The sequence below is a fragment of the Meriones unguiculatus genome, chromosome 14, assembly GCF_030254825.1.
Source record: "Meriones unguiculatus strain TT.TT164.6M chromosome 14, Bangor_MerUng_6.1, whole genome shotgun sequence".
In the NCBI taxonomy this organism is placed as follows: domain Eukaryota; kingdom Metazoa; phylum Chordata; class Mammalia; order Rodentia; family Muridae; genus Meriones; species Meriones unguiculatus.
In genome coordinates this window covers 17,160,969-17,175,346 of record NC_083361.1, presented here as the reverse complement: position 1 = coordinate 17,175,346, position 14,378 = coordinate 17,160,969, and the positions used below count along the sequence as shown (strand labels likewise).

Genomic DNA, 14,378 nt, shown 5'->3' with positions numbered 1-14,378 from the left:
TATGATAGGACAAAAGACAAACTGGACAAGATAGGAATAAATCTAATGAGAGATACAAAACCCCTCCACACAGGAAACTGCAGGATATTGCTGAGATTAAAGATTTAAATGGAGATGTACTTTCTCACATTGGAAGGAAGGATGCTGCTAAGATTTCTGCCAAGTGTGGGGTTGTGCACAGCTATAATCATAGCATGTGTGAAGCCGAGGCAGAAAGATCAGGAATTTAAGACCATTTTCAGCTACATAGTGAGTTTAGGGTCAACCTGGGACTTTGCCTCAGAAACAAGATAAAACAAACAAACAAAAAATTGTTTGTTTGTTTGTTTGTTTTTTCTATTCAGGTTAATGTATAGAGTCATTGTATTCCAATCAAAATCCTGTCCGTTTCTTTTTTGAAGAAATAGCAGGTTCATTCTAAAATACGTATGGAAATATAAGAGATCTGGAAAAGAGATCCAAAGTGTTTTGAAAAGATCAGAATTGGAGAACTTGCACTGCTTGGTGTTTACCGCTGACTTTAATTATAAAGTTTACTGTGCAGCTGCACCGAACAGTGGCATAGAAATAGGTGAGTCAGTCAGTACAACAGCCAGGCAGGCAGCAGAAAGATGACCACTGGTGCCCAGTCCACTCCCTTTGATTCAGTTTTAAACTCTGGCCCATGGAATGGAGCTGCCCGCATATCTCAGTCTAGGAACTCTCTTACAGATGTGCCCAAGATTTGTTTCTGTGGCAGTCCCATCACGCTGACAGCGGAGATTGACCATCACAGCATCTTAGCATTGTATGACATACCGACTAATGGTCTGCTGAGGTGGAGACATCATTCCAAGGGACCCATCTGCTGGAACTCTTGTCATTGTCCCTGCTGTGGATGTTGGTGCTGTTTCTCAGTGTTCAGTGACTGTGTTCAATACAGCATGGGCTCCTTTTCCACTGCCATGACCACATTTTCTAGTTTAGACAACTCGAGAGGAAAGCGCTCCCTCCCTCCCTCCCTCCCTGTCAGTCCATGGTTTCTTTGCCCCAGGAGCCTGAGCAGAACCGTCATGGTGGCAGGAGCCTGCAGTGGAGGAGAAATGTTCTGCCATGAAGACCAGAAGCAGAGAGGGGAACGCCAGTGCTCACTTAGTTTTTCCTTTTCCTCTTTTAATTCCATCCAGGCCTCCAGCCAGTGCCATGGCACCTCCCACATTTGGGGTGGGTCTTCTGAGGTGTGTAGTTTCTTGGATACTTCAACCAGTCAGGTCGGGCAGGTGCACTCAGATACCAGTAAATGCTTAGTTAGGTACCGCCTATGATCCTGAAGGTGCTGCTTCTGCTTCCCATTTATAAGGCAAAAAGAAATGGAAAGTAAAAGTGAAATCAAAAGAAGGGAGAGAACAGCAATAAAATTACAATTGGAGGCAGTTGAAAGCCCCCCCCACCCCAGACCACAGGCAGGATGCGGTTCACTCCCAGGATTCAAGTTCGGTACCAAGAACGTTCTTTGCAATCAACAATATGTGTGTTGTGTATATATCTAGATACACACACACACACACACACACACACACACACACACACAGAGTTCTCTATCTTCCACGAAGTCCCACAGCTTGTGATGGGCACCTTGCTCGCTGCCTGTAAAGGAGCAAGGAGAGTGTCAGCATTTGCAGCACTGCCTGGCCTATGGTAAGCATTGGGGAGGGTCCAAGCAGTACTTGAGGCACCAGCCATGCCTCTCAGGCTGGAAGAGCAGGAGCGGTTTAGAACCTGTTAGCAGTGATTTTGACCCCTCAGATAAAGGACCCATTGTTGTAGTTGACATGCAAGTAAACCGGATATGGTCAGTAAACATTTCCTGAATGTTGGATTGGACTGATGTTTCCCATAGAAACAATGTGAGGTAGTTTTAGGAGGGACACAGACATTTTACAACTTAATCGGTAGGTGTTTATTATAGAGCATGTTAGAAGAAAATACAAGGAAGCCTGTCAGGTAGAAAACAAAACAGAACAGACCAAAACAAAAATGGAGTGATTTAAGACCCACCACCTTGGGCAGGCCATGCCCGAGTGTTTGGAAGTTAAAGCAGGAGTGGATTAAATACAGACAGGGTCAGTGTTGTGTCTTTCCAAATCTGAGATCTCTGTATCTTTGGATTTCAGCTTTGAACGGGAAGTTGGGGGTCTGCAGAGAAGAAGTGTTCTGGGGTTTTGTGCATGGGGGAGCACAGTGGAACTGGCAAGCAGAGTTAATGGGTATGGAGTTAATGGCTGCCGCAAGCATTTGTATCTACCGGATAGTCTTGGGTACCTGTGGGTTAGTTCCTAACAAAATCGGGACAATCCTGCACAGGGAATTTTCACACTCAACGCTCTTATGGAAAACTCTTGGTGCCCACTGGTTATTTTCCGAGGATGAAATCCTGAAGTGGGGTTGTTGGCGCATCGTGCATGCATGTATCCCATGCTTATATCCCTGTTGACGCATCACCTTGCGGCACAGATGTGCCTGGCCACTGCCTGGCAGTAGTGCGTGAGCACCCGCTCCCCTCTCCAAACCCAAGATCTGCTCAGAAATAGTTATGTTGCCAGTTTGAAAGAAGAAATAGCACTCTATTTGAGCTTTTATTTTGCCTTTACGAATTATTGTTAAGGCTGAGTTTTTTATGTCTGTTAATTAGTTGTATTTCTTTTGTGAATTATCTCCAAATATGTCTTTTCATCCATTTTTTTCTTCTTGTGAGAATTTGGGGAAGTTTTCTCCCTAATTTCTAAGAGTTCTTTATTTTGTAAGGATGTAAATGCTTTGTAATTTCTGGTATTTCTGGCTTCTGGTATTTCTCCTGGTTTAATCGTTGCCTTTTAGGATCGTTTGACAGCCAGGTTTAAGTGTCTCTTTTGGGAAGGGCAGCCATTGGATTCTGTGACATGCAGGTCTCTGCACTTTCCTCCTTTGGAGTCAGATACCATTTATCATCTGTGTGTCATGGTCTCTGTCAGTAAGGCTTGCCACCAACTGTGCGGTCAGGCGCAGGGGACAGTTGTTGGCATGGCTGGGCAGTCGCATCTGTAGCCCCCAAGTGCCTTTGTCAACCTACTAGTTAAAGGCCATTGGACATAGACCTGAATTGCTGTTTGAAACTACGTTTTGATGCCTTCTGATCCAAGACTGACGAAAGGCCTGATATTCAAACTCAATAGTGAGAGTCAGGGCTTGAAAGAAACCTCAGAGAGTAAAATGGCACTGCCCCCCCACCCCCCACCCCCCGCCTACTGTGGATTCATGCAGCTGGAGACCAGTTAGCATCTCTTCGTGTAAGTATACCAATTTGTTTAGTCAATCTCAAATGGATGATCTGTAAATCCCAGAATTTGATGTTCTCCTTCCTTCTTCTTCCTCCCTCCCTCTGTCCCTTCCTTCCTTTCTTCCATCCTTCCAGCAGCCTTCTTTTCCTTCCTCACCTACTGTGTGTTGAAAAAACCCTAGTGTGCTTTGGCTGTTGTGTCTGGTCCTGATCTAACTAACAACTCAGTTGAGAACATTCCCTTCCCCCTCCCTTGGTAAGGACTAAAGAACCATTCTTCAACTGAATACGTGCCATTTGCCACTAGATGGCACTGTAAGACTCCCCTGAAAACTGTCAGCTAATCACCCACAGTGAGAAGGTGGCGCACTACAACTCCACACACACTTCAAAACTTCTGGGAAAGTCTTCACCCTTCCTGTGTGTGACACACGGTGGAATTTTCCATTTTATTCTCTTTTTCACATTAAAAAGCTGAAGATTTGCACACTGTCAAAATGAATATGATAGTGACGAGTCAGTCACCTATCATCGAAAACCGTACTGTTTAATTTTTTGTTTTTACTTACTGTGTGGTGCTGGGATTGAATGTAGTGCCCTCTGCAAGAATGGTTCCACTGAGCTGTTTTGTTCTGTTTTACGTTTTTACTTTCCGAGACAGGATTTCACCACGTAGCCCCGGCTGGCCTGGATCTCACTGCACAGATCATGCTGGCCTCAAACCCTCAGAGATCCACTTGCCTTTGTCTCCAGGGTGTGCACCACCCTGACTTGGTCTACTGCTGAGCTTTGTGCACTGTTTAGAGACTAACTCACTGTAGTCCAACTCTAAGTGTGCTGCTTGCTGTGGACTGGGTAGACTATGCAGCAAGGCCTGGCCATTAGTGAGGTTTTCATGCTGTACTAAATACCTCCTCCTGTCCGTACACGTGCAAACACCAGTGAGAGACAAGCCTGTACAGAACACGTGTTACCTGGTGTGGTAGCACACAGCTGTAACCCCAGCCCTTGGGAGGGTGAGGCAGGAAGGATGCACGGGCTGAAGCCGGCCAGGATTGAGACCTTGTCGCAAAACTAAAAACAAATTAGAGAAAGAAGTCTTGTTGGTAGATACAAAGAGAAGATGCAGTGTCTGCCTTTCTTGGAGATGCACTGCACACACCCTTACGTCTTGGCTTAGTCATTAAGGAACATGGGGTTGGAGGTGTGAAGACTCAGGCTAGCAGTTAGGAAACTTGGAGTTGATAAAATCCTGACGTAAGTGGCCCAAGTGTTTACCTAGTGAACAGATGATTTCAATTCCCTGTGAAGGGTGAGATGAGGTTACTTTTGTTTAAGGTTCCTGGAAAGAAGTTAGCAATACGAAGAAGAGAGATGAGACATGATTGAGGTGGGAAACATAGCTGATGTCATGCGAGTGTGAAGACGCTAGGTGGGCCTTTTTAACGGGGTTGTGAGGCAGTCCTTGTGCATGTATCGGCCTTCTGAAGGCAACGATTTCCTTCTGGATCCTCTGCCTGGTTCTTAGGAACTTGACCCTAGGGATAAAAAAATCTGTGCTCACTGCCAATGCTTTCAACCTTTCCAGGTTTGCGGTGAGCATTGGCTACTGGAACGATCCATACATTGAGCATCTCGTGAGGCAGTCTAAAGAGAGGAAGGCCCCTGAGATTAGCCGAGGTAAGTGGCCATCTGTCTCCCCACTGTCTCAGCACCACGAGCCCTGAGTCTTACAGATTCATTCTTAGAGCACCTTCCAGGGTGTACCAAAGAACAGGGAAGGCCTTAGTTCCCAGTGTCCTCACTAACATGACATGCTATAAAAGTTTTTAGTCTCGGTCTGATTATAAAAAATGGTGTTACTGAAATTTTGTCATCTAATTTTCCTGTTGAATGAGCAGTTGTGGCTCACTCATAGAGTGCTTACTTAGCATGCACAAGTAGTTTAGGGGTTCAGTTCCTAGCACTGAAATATACGTACATGCACACGCGTGCACACTCACATGTGTGCGCACACACACAGTTAACCTCTTTATAAGTCAGGTGTGGTGGGGCATGCCTGTATTTTCAGTACTCTGAAGGTTGAGGGGGGAAAATTGTGAATGTAAAGCTGTCTGGGCTACACAGTAAGAGCCTTTTCAAACAGAAAACAAACAAATAAATAAAAAACCCAGAACAGCAAAACAAACACCAAAAAAGATCGTGTATGTTTTGCTGTGAGCTGTCTGTATGAGGCTAAACCCTTATGCCTTTTTTACAGTGTTTAGCAACAACTGTTAGGCTTTTAGGTAATTTCTTCAAGACAGAGACTGGGTTTACTTTTTGCCCCAGTGAAAAGTGATCATGTTATTATCTTAATTCATCTGTGGGCAGTGTGGGGGAAATTTCGGCCCCTTGAGGTGGGCCCTTGCAGAGCAGCGCAGAGAGGTCTGAACACTGGGCTCTGAGGTAAGACCATGCTAGTTTAATTGCCACTCTCCCCCATGGGCTTGAGGCACATTGGCATGTGAGGGTTGCAGAGCCAGGAGCCTGGTTCTCTGATGGCTTTGTGGGGTAATGTGTGTTGTCCCAGAGGGACTGATAGCCTGTTTCTCTGGAACTGTCTTTAAGGGTATTTCGCTCGAGTTCACGGTGTCAGTCAGCTTATGAAAGCTTTTCTCCAGAAGACACAGTGTCATTGTCAGATTCTCAACCTTGGGGCTGGGATGGACACCACCTTCTGGAAGTTAAAGGTAATTAAAGGGTCTCCTACTCCAGATTAATCTGTTGAAGATGACTTAAACGAGATATATTTAGAGAGGAGGCTGTCTCAGCGGAGAAAGCAGAGGCCTGAGTCCGGCCCCCGGGAGCCATATAAAAAGCTGGCCTAGTAGTTTGCACTTGTGGTCCCTGCACTGTTGAGCTTGGGGCAGAGACAGGTGAGTCCCTGGACATTCTTGGGGCAGGTAGCTTCTAAGCCAATGAGAAATCCTGTTTCAAACAAAAAGGAGAACCCACCTGACACCAGTGACACTCGAGGTGGTCCTCCGACTCCACGTGCATAGTGACCATGCACACACTTGCACATATCATGGTATATAAATCTAAAAGATGTATTAAAAATAATTCAGTGGTCTGCTTTCTCACCCCACTTCACCTGCCCAGGTACCTCCCGCATTTGCCTCTGTGACTTTCAGCCCTTTGTTTTGTTTCACCAGGGCCGAATAAGTTAGATTGTTTCTGATCGTTATCTTTTTAGAAAGATTTATTTATTATGTATACAGTGTACTGCCTGCATGTATGCCTACAGGCCACATTATAGATGGTTGGGAGCCACCATGAGGTGGCTGGGAATTGAACTCAGGACCTTTGGAAGAGCAGCCAGTGCTCTTACCCTCTGAGGCATCGCTTAGTCCATCTGATTGTTATTTTAAATTTTATTATACTAAAAATTCATGTATTTTCTTCTGTATGTGTTGGTATACATTGGGAAGGGAGAAATTCCGCTAGAATCACTGAGAACAAATCTATGAATTTGTAATTTTGATAGTGACTAAGATCTGTTGACCACATGTTGTCGTTGGGTAAGAGTCAGAGATCTCAATCTTAAGCTGTAAAGCCTGTTGTGGTCGTTCTGATTAGGTCTCTGGCTACCCTGTTGGGGTAGAGAGGCCGGTCTAATGGTACTCATGGCAGAAAACATGATTCTGCCAGTGTTCTGCCTTCACTGCTCAGCATGGTTTTTACTGTTACGTGTCCTCTGTGTTCCATGCTCTTTTTGTAGATTTGCGCAGATTTCCTGACTTCTCTGTGAAGCCAGTCATGTGTAGCAATATATATGTACATTTCCCCAGATTGCTTGTAAGTGTAAAATGAGATAAGTAAGAATGTATGTACATAACCCGACCTGCTGAGATCTTTGGTCCCTAATCAGCTCACCTGATAAGGACTTTGGTCAGCAAAGCTCCCAGCTTTTGTTTTATGTGAGAAACCAGTGCCCTCAGTGTGATCGTGGTGTTCCTGTTTGCTTCTGCATTCTTCTCTGGGATAAGATAACTGGCGTCCATGAGAACATTTCTGTGACAGAGCATTAGTGTGAGAGCTCTGTGAAGGGTTTCACAGATGAGGAAGAGGGTCGGGACAGAGTGTCTGCCAACATCCAACAGCCAGTGGCTTTAGAATTAGGACACACATTGCAGTGAACCCAAGCCTTGTTTACACACAGTGCTGTGGTTGTTCAGGGAGGCCTTTTTGTTGACAACTTTTTGGTAGGCCTCTTTTGTCTTTGTGATAGAGTGTCGCATGGTTGGTGTAAGGGACTTGACTCTGTAAGGGTGTTGCTGTTGAGAATTCCCTCCACAGGGCCCAAGATCCTTTTATTACATGAATTACTTTCTTCCTTCTTCCTGTAGATTACTTGGTAATTATTAAATCTGGGATTTTTATTTTTGAACAAAGTTTACCTCTTCGAAGAAGAAAAATTGCCTGTCAAGTAGTAAGGAAAATGCCAGAAAAAGTCCTTTATGAAAATTTCATATTTTTATTGATCATCGTGTTGGTCTGAAGCACTTTTCTCTTACTTATTTATTTATTTACCTATCTATCTATCTATTTATTTTTTGAGACAGAGGTTCTGTTTTGCCCTGGCTGCCCTGCAACTCACACTGTAGACCAAGGCTGGCCTTGAAATCACAGAAAGCCTCCTGCCTCTGCCTCCCCAAGTGATGGGATTATAGGTGCATACCACTGTGCCCAATGAAGCACTTTTTTCTTAAATCCAAAGTTCCTTTTTAAGGGTATTGTAGATATTTTCCTTGTTTGTCTTTTTATTTTTCAAAAATAATTTTTGTGTGTGCGTGTTTTGCTTTACATACATGTTTGTGCACAACCCAGAAGACAGCGTCAAATCCCCTGCAACTGGAGTTACAGATGGTTGTGAGCTGCCCTGTGGGTGCTAGAAGTTAAACCAATGGTCGTCTGGAAGAGGAGTCAGTGGTCTTAATCTCGAAGCTGTCTCTCTAGCTCCATGTTTGCCAGCTATAAGCTATAGCCTAAATCTGGCCCACCACCTGTTTTTTTAAATAAAGTTTTATTGGAACACTGACACTTTCATTTGTTTGTATATTGTCTATATTTAGCAGCCATATGCTAGGATAACAACATAGTTAACCGGTTATAACAGAGACCATCTGGCCTGTGAAGGTTAAACTGTTTTCTGGCTCTTTAAAGAAAAATTATAATTCTGTACTTTGGAGATGTGTCTTTCTGTTAAAGCATAGGAAAAGCCTATCCTGCTCTTACTGTGTCACATGCCTTCCAGCTAAAAAGGCTGTATCTGCAGAGAGGAAGCTATTAGCATGGGCTTTCTGCTCCTTTGTGATCTCAGGGGCCCAAGACCCTTTGTACAGCTGGGGTTTCCTGGAGACAGGATAGCTGGGACTGTCTCAGAAGGAATAAGGGATGAAAGGTGAAGCCCTTTAAGTCACCTCAGCTTCTTGATGTCTTTTAAGTCCTGTGGAAGGAAGCAGCATTGACTTTGGTAGTGTGTGAAGTGGTCAGCTATGTTGGCTTCCCTCTGCACCTTAGTGATGCTCTTCCGGGCTGCCCTGTGCAAGCCTGACACAGACTCGGGGCCTTCTGTACCAGCTCATTAACTGGGAGCTCTTCAGGATTCCAGTGTTGATGGCCCAGAGAATCGGAAATTGAGATTGAAGCATGGCTTGCCACAGTTGTTTCCCCTCCGCTGGGAAGGAAGCTAGAAAGAGAACACCCCACCCTGTGGGGGAGGAAGGACAGTGTTGGCATTAAGTGTTTGCTCTCATTGTTGTCTGTTGGAGGTGCAGATGACCTGTAACTTGTGTCCCTTGAGTAAAGCAGTTTGTTCTGTTTTTGTGTTAGGCAGGTGCTCTACTGCTGAGCTCCATCTCTGGCTTCAAGTACAGTTCTTACATCCCTAGCAGCCTCACATCATGAACAGCCTTTAGGGTTTCCTAGAAAAGTGCTTCCGTGTCCCCTGAACACACATCCTTCAGGTGTCTTCAGGTTCCTTCTACACAGCCCAGCTTTGCAGAGCACAAACCGTGAAGTGTGGACAGCCAAGGTTCCTGAGCCCAGGGTGTCAGGATGCTGTCCTTCCTCCCTCCCTTGTAAAGGAAGCCCCAGGCTTGGGATTCAGCAGAGGAGCCATCTCCATGTTGGGAGACTTCAGGGATTACTTTCCTGTCAGCATGCAGTTGTGGTGGGTCTGTCCCACTGGGTTGTCCTTGCTGTGTCTGGTCCCTCCGATTAGTCTACACCTCCACATTGCTCTTTATCTCTTGTAATGGTCTCCATGATTGGTTCTCCTGTTTGTGGCTGCTCAAGGCAGAAAGATTCTCCTTTCCCTTGTTGCATCTGGCCCCAGTGAAGCTGTCACCAGATTCGGGATGTCAGTGGTCTCTTGCACTTCCTTTAAAGTATGCAGAGAGGTCTGTTTGTGGCATAGGCGTGCGGATGGCAGGGGGTGGTGTGAGCACTGTGGAGAAGGGCTGGGCCTTGCTTCCTACTGAATGTCAGCCGGACGAGCTGCGGGAGGTAACACCGTATGCAGCAGAAGGACCAGGAAGGCGCGATGTCTTCAGGGTAAAAGGTGACAGAGCTGAGGAGGAACAGGCAGATTTGGGAGCAGTCAGCAGGGTTGAGTGAGTGAGGGGAGCACCATGAGGACAGAGAAGAGGCAGTTGTTTGGTGGGGCGTCACCACTCACTGTGCCTGGAGAAGCGTAGTAGAGAAGCAGAGTGGAGCTGTGTGGTGTGCACACGTGTGTGTATGTGCATGTGCATATGTTTCTCTGTGTGTTTCCCACAGTTGTTTTACTGTAGTTCACAGTGAGAAATTGCTGTTGGATCCTGAGCTTCTCTACCTGTGTTTATAAGTAATAAAGGCACAGACATGGAGTTTACTATAGCCAGGCCCTTCTCATGGTGCCCTTAGTGGATTAACTCATTAATCCTTCCAGCTGAGTGTTAGCATTGTCTTCACTTAAAAAACACGTTTTGATTGTATGTGTGTGGGTGTTTGGCTCACATGTGTGTCTGTACCATGTATGTGCCCAAATAACCTCAGGGGCCAAAAGAGGGCATTAGATCCTCTGGAACTGAAGTTAAAGGTGTTTGTGAACTACCTAGTATGTGCTGGGAATCAAACCTGAGTCCTCTGGAAGAACAGACCACTGAGTCCTCTCTCCAGGTCTTATATTCATTTTTTTTGTTTTTGTTTTTCAAGACAGGGTTTCTCTGTGTAGACTTGGATATCCTGGACTCGCTTTGTAGACCAAGTTTGGCCTCAAACTCACAGAGATCACCTGCCTCTGCCTCTGCCTCCCCGAGTGCTGGGATCACAGGCGTGCACCACCACAGCTGGCTTGTTTTCATTTTTTAAGTGATGATCTCTCAGTCCCTTCAGATAAATGGTGGAGTAGGTTTCAAACCCTACTCTTCACCAGGGTTTGTTTAAGCAAGAAAATGATCCCAATTTGTGCATGTGATGCTGCTTCCTCATAATAGTTTTAGTCTGTCTGTCTTATCTATCTAGCCATTTTTTTTTGACAGGGTTTCTTTGTGTAGCCTTGACTGTCTCGGAATTAGCTCCGTAGACCTGCCTGGCCTTGAACTCACAGAGATCTACCTCTGTCCCCACCCCCAAGAACTGGGGGTGCACCACCACCGCCCAGCTAGCTGTTTCGTTCTAAATGAAATCCCTAAAATGCTAGTCAGTGCATATTCTGCATTGACTTCCTGATGGTCTCTGTTTCAGGTGCTTTTAGAAGAACACTGTGTGCACTGTGTTTTGACAACTCACTCCTTCTCCCCCACTACACCCTCAAGCTCTATAGACCTTACCTGGACATACACAGAGACCTTAGTTTTTCTTGGGTCTGTTCTCTTTTAATGCATGTATAAGTGTGTGTGTTTGTGGTAGAGTGCATGTATGTGTTTGTGTATAAGTGTGTGTGCATGTGTATACAAACACATATGAAGGCCAAAGGACAACCTTGGGTGTCATCCTTAGGAACACCACCCACCTCCTTTGAGACAGGGCTTCTCATTGGCTTAGAGCTCAGTAATTAGGCTAGACTTAACTGGCCAAAGAGCCCCTGGGGCTCTCCTGTCTCTGCCTTCTCAGCATTGGGATTACAAACTCACAGCACCATGCTTTGCATTCTGACATGAGCTTTAGGGGTTAAGCTCAGGCTCTCACACTTGTAAAATGAGCGCTTCACTAACCAAGCTGTTTCCCAGCTTCTGTGTTCACTCTTGCTCCTCTCAGACACATTGCTACTGAGGACCTTAGTGATTTGAAAAATGCCTCCTGGGGCTGAAGAGATGGCTTACCAATTAAGAGCACATGTTCTTGCAGAGGACCCAGGTTCAATTCTCAGCACCCACATGGCACTTCACAACCATCTTTAATTCCACGGGGCTTATTGACCCTCGAGGGCAGTAGGCACACACATGCTACACAGTCATACACACAGGCTCAACAAACATTCATACATACGAATAAAAATAAATAGTATGCTTCTGACCACATGAGTCTCCTGACCTAATCCCAAAGCACCCCATTTTGGTTAGGCAGGTGATTGCTGCACTCAGCGACTATGTGAGTTAAGGAATGATTCTGTGTGGTTTTCTCCAGGATGAAGGTCTTCTCCCAAGTAAATATTTTGAAGTCGACTTTCCAATGATAGTCACGAGAAAGCTGCACACCATCAAGTAAGTGTGGCTTTGCTGGGGGACAGGATGCCAGTTGGTGAGACTCAACTCTTGGTGTATCGGGTTGAATTTGCAAGACTTCAATGGAGAGTGGTGCTTTTTAGTCTCCCCTCTTACTCTGGCACCATCAGTCCAGCATGCTGTGCAGGCTTCAACATTCAGCGTATCTTCTTTTTTATTTTTATTTTATTTTATTTTTTGTTTTTTTCAATACAGGGTTCTTTGTGTAGCCATGGCTGTCCTAGACTAACTTGGTAGACCAGGCTGGCCTTGAACTCACAGAGATCCACCTGCCTGTGCCTCCCTGAGTGCTGGGATTACAAGAGTACACCACCGTCCAGCTCACTGTACCTTCTGTGTGACCCTCCTTACTCTGTAATGAAACTTCTCTGAATACTGAAAATTGGCCTATGCAGAGTAGAGTTGAATACTCTGAAAATTCTTGTGTTTTTTTTAAGTATTTATTTATTATGTATACAATATCTATATATGTGCCTTCACATCAGAACAGGGTATCAGATCTCATTATGGATGGTTGTGAGTCACCATGTGGTTATTGGGAATTGAACTTAGGACCCCTGGAAGAGCAGACAGTGCCCTTAACCTCTGAGCCATCACTCCAGCCCCAATTCTTGTGTATTTTGATTACTGATTTATCCTGGGGTATAGACTAAAACCTGGCCCCGAATCATGTAATAATTTCTTTCTGGATTTGAATATGTGAATGCTGTGTGGGCTCTTCTGCAGAGCTTGCAGAACTCTAGATGATGCACTTTTCTTTGCCTGTTGCTATCTTGAGTGCTTTTTGGACAGCTCACTCCTCGAGTAGACTTGGAAACTGAGTGCTCAGAATCCTCTTTGGAGATAAAGAATCTTCTGTGCTGAGCATTGTCTTCCTCAAGGTCACCTGGCTAGCATGGGCAGAACTAAGATCTAAACCCTGACATGAAAACCCTCTGTCAGGACTTCATAGTTTTTGCTGTTGTTCACCCCAGCCCCACTGTAAGTAGTTATGTAAATAAAAGCCTATTTTTTTAAGTTCCAGACATTAAAACTTTGCTTATTTTTATACCTATCGTATCCCTATGCATTGGGAGCATTGGTCAGGCTTTTCTGTGGTCTGTACTGTGAGTGTTGCAGTTTTTCTAAATATTAAGCACGTCATATTAAATAGGCTTTTAAGGTGATGAATGCTGCCTCGGAACTGTGTGGTTCTGCTGAACTCACTAGTACTCTGGGTGAAGTGGGAGTGATCGGACCCTAGGTAAAGCTCAAGATGGTTTCCTGGAAAGAAAAACAGGTTTTACATTCAAGTAGCCATGTGGTTCTCAGATTTCTGACTTTTTTCATTTGCTGGGTCACAGGAGTTACATATGAATGTTCCCAGACTTTAAGAGATTTTTCTTTGTACGCATATGACAAAGAACAGCCAGGATCATAAGGTACAATTTTGCTTGAGAATAAGCAAGAAGCTGGAGGTGGCTGGGAAATCCTAGAACATTTAAAAAATTTGTGTTAGTCTAATTTTAGCTATTTTTAAATTGAATTACTGTGTGATCAGTGTGATTTGAATACCAAACACAGAGCAGTCCTAACCTGAAGCCTGTGTGGACTGAACTGCCGCTGTGTACATAAGGCCAGATGTACGTAGACTGAAAGAGTTCTGAAGTGGCCCTTGTTCTACACATTAGCAATTCACCAAAGTTCCCTCTTCCATAATGTGAAATAAAAATGCTCTACAATCAAACATTTTCCATGTCATGTCCAGTTGGGGAAGTGTACGGTAAAGTCTATGCAAATACTGCAGACTCTCAGATACCCCAAATCTGTATAGCCTGTGGTCCCAAGAATTTTGGATAAGGGGTCCTCAGTAGGTACACACAGTTTGTGACGGACGCCTGCGTCTCGTCAGTGAATGCACTCAGGTGCTAATTGACTCTCTTTCCTCGTTCCCTTCTTCTCCTAGAAGCAAGCCACTTCTGTTCAGACCCATCATGGAGCTGCAACAAGAGGACCCTATTCACATGGGCAAGTAGCCTTGGAGCGTTACAGTGGGGACCGTAACAGTTTGCTTGTTTGAGACGGGCCCCTTCTCGACATAACTGCAGTCCATCGCTTGTGCCAACTTGCTTGGCTCCAGCCGTTGGTATTGCTGCTCAGCAGCTTTCTTTGTTGGTAGTTCTAGGGATCAAACCTAGCCCCTTCTCTCCATGCCAGTCAAGCCCTTTACCACTCAGCCACACCCCCAGGCTCCTATGTAGTTACACTTGTTTCTGACACACTCTCTCAGTGCTGAGCCTCCCAGATTGTGGTGTTTTGTCTTTTGTTTGCTTGTTTTAGATCTCTACCAA

At 45.1% G+C, this 14,378-nt stretch overlaps 1 protein-coding gene across 3 annotated transcripts in view; it reads left to right on the top strand.

Moving 5' to 3' along the window:
• The window catches only part of Lcmt1 (leucine carboxyl methyltransferase 1), a 50,180-nt gene that overhangs the window by 14,796 nt on the left and 21,006 nt on the right, over nucleotides 1–14,378 (top strand). For all 3 annotated transcript variants that reach the window (XM_021654913.2, XM_060366887.1, XM_060366888.1), the window contains exons 2-5: nucleotides 4,884–4,975; nucleotides 5,906–6,027; nucleotides 11,951–12,027; nucleotides 13,994–14,055. In XM_021654913.2, coding sequence (XP_021510588.1) covers nucleotides 4,884–4,975; nucleotides 5,906–6,027; nucleotides 11,951–12,027; nucleotides 13,994–14,055 — 353 coding nt within the window. The remainder of the gene's footprint in view (nucleotides 1–4,883; nucleotides 4,976–5,905; nucleotides 6,028–11,950; nucleotides 12,028–13,993; nucleotides 14,056–14,378) is intronic.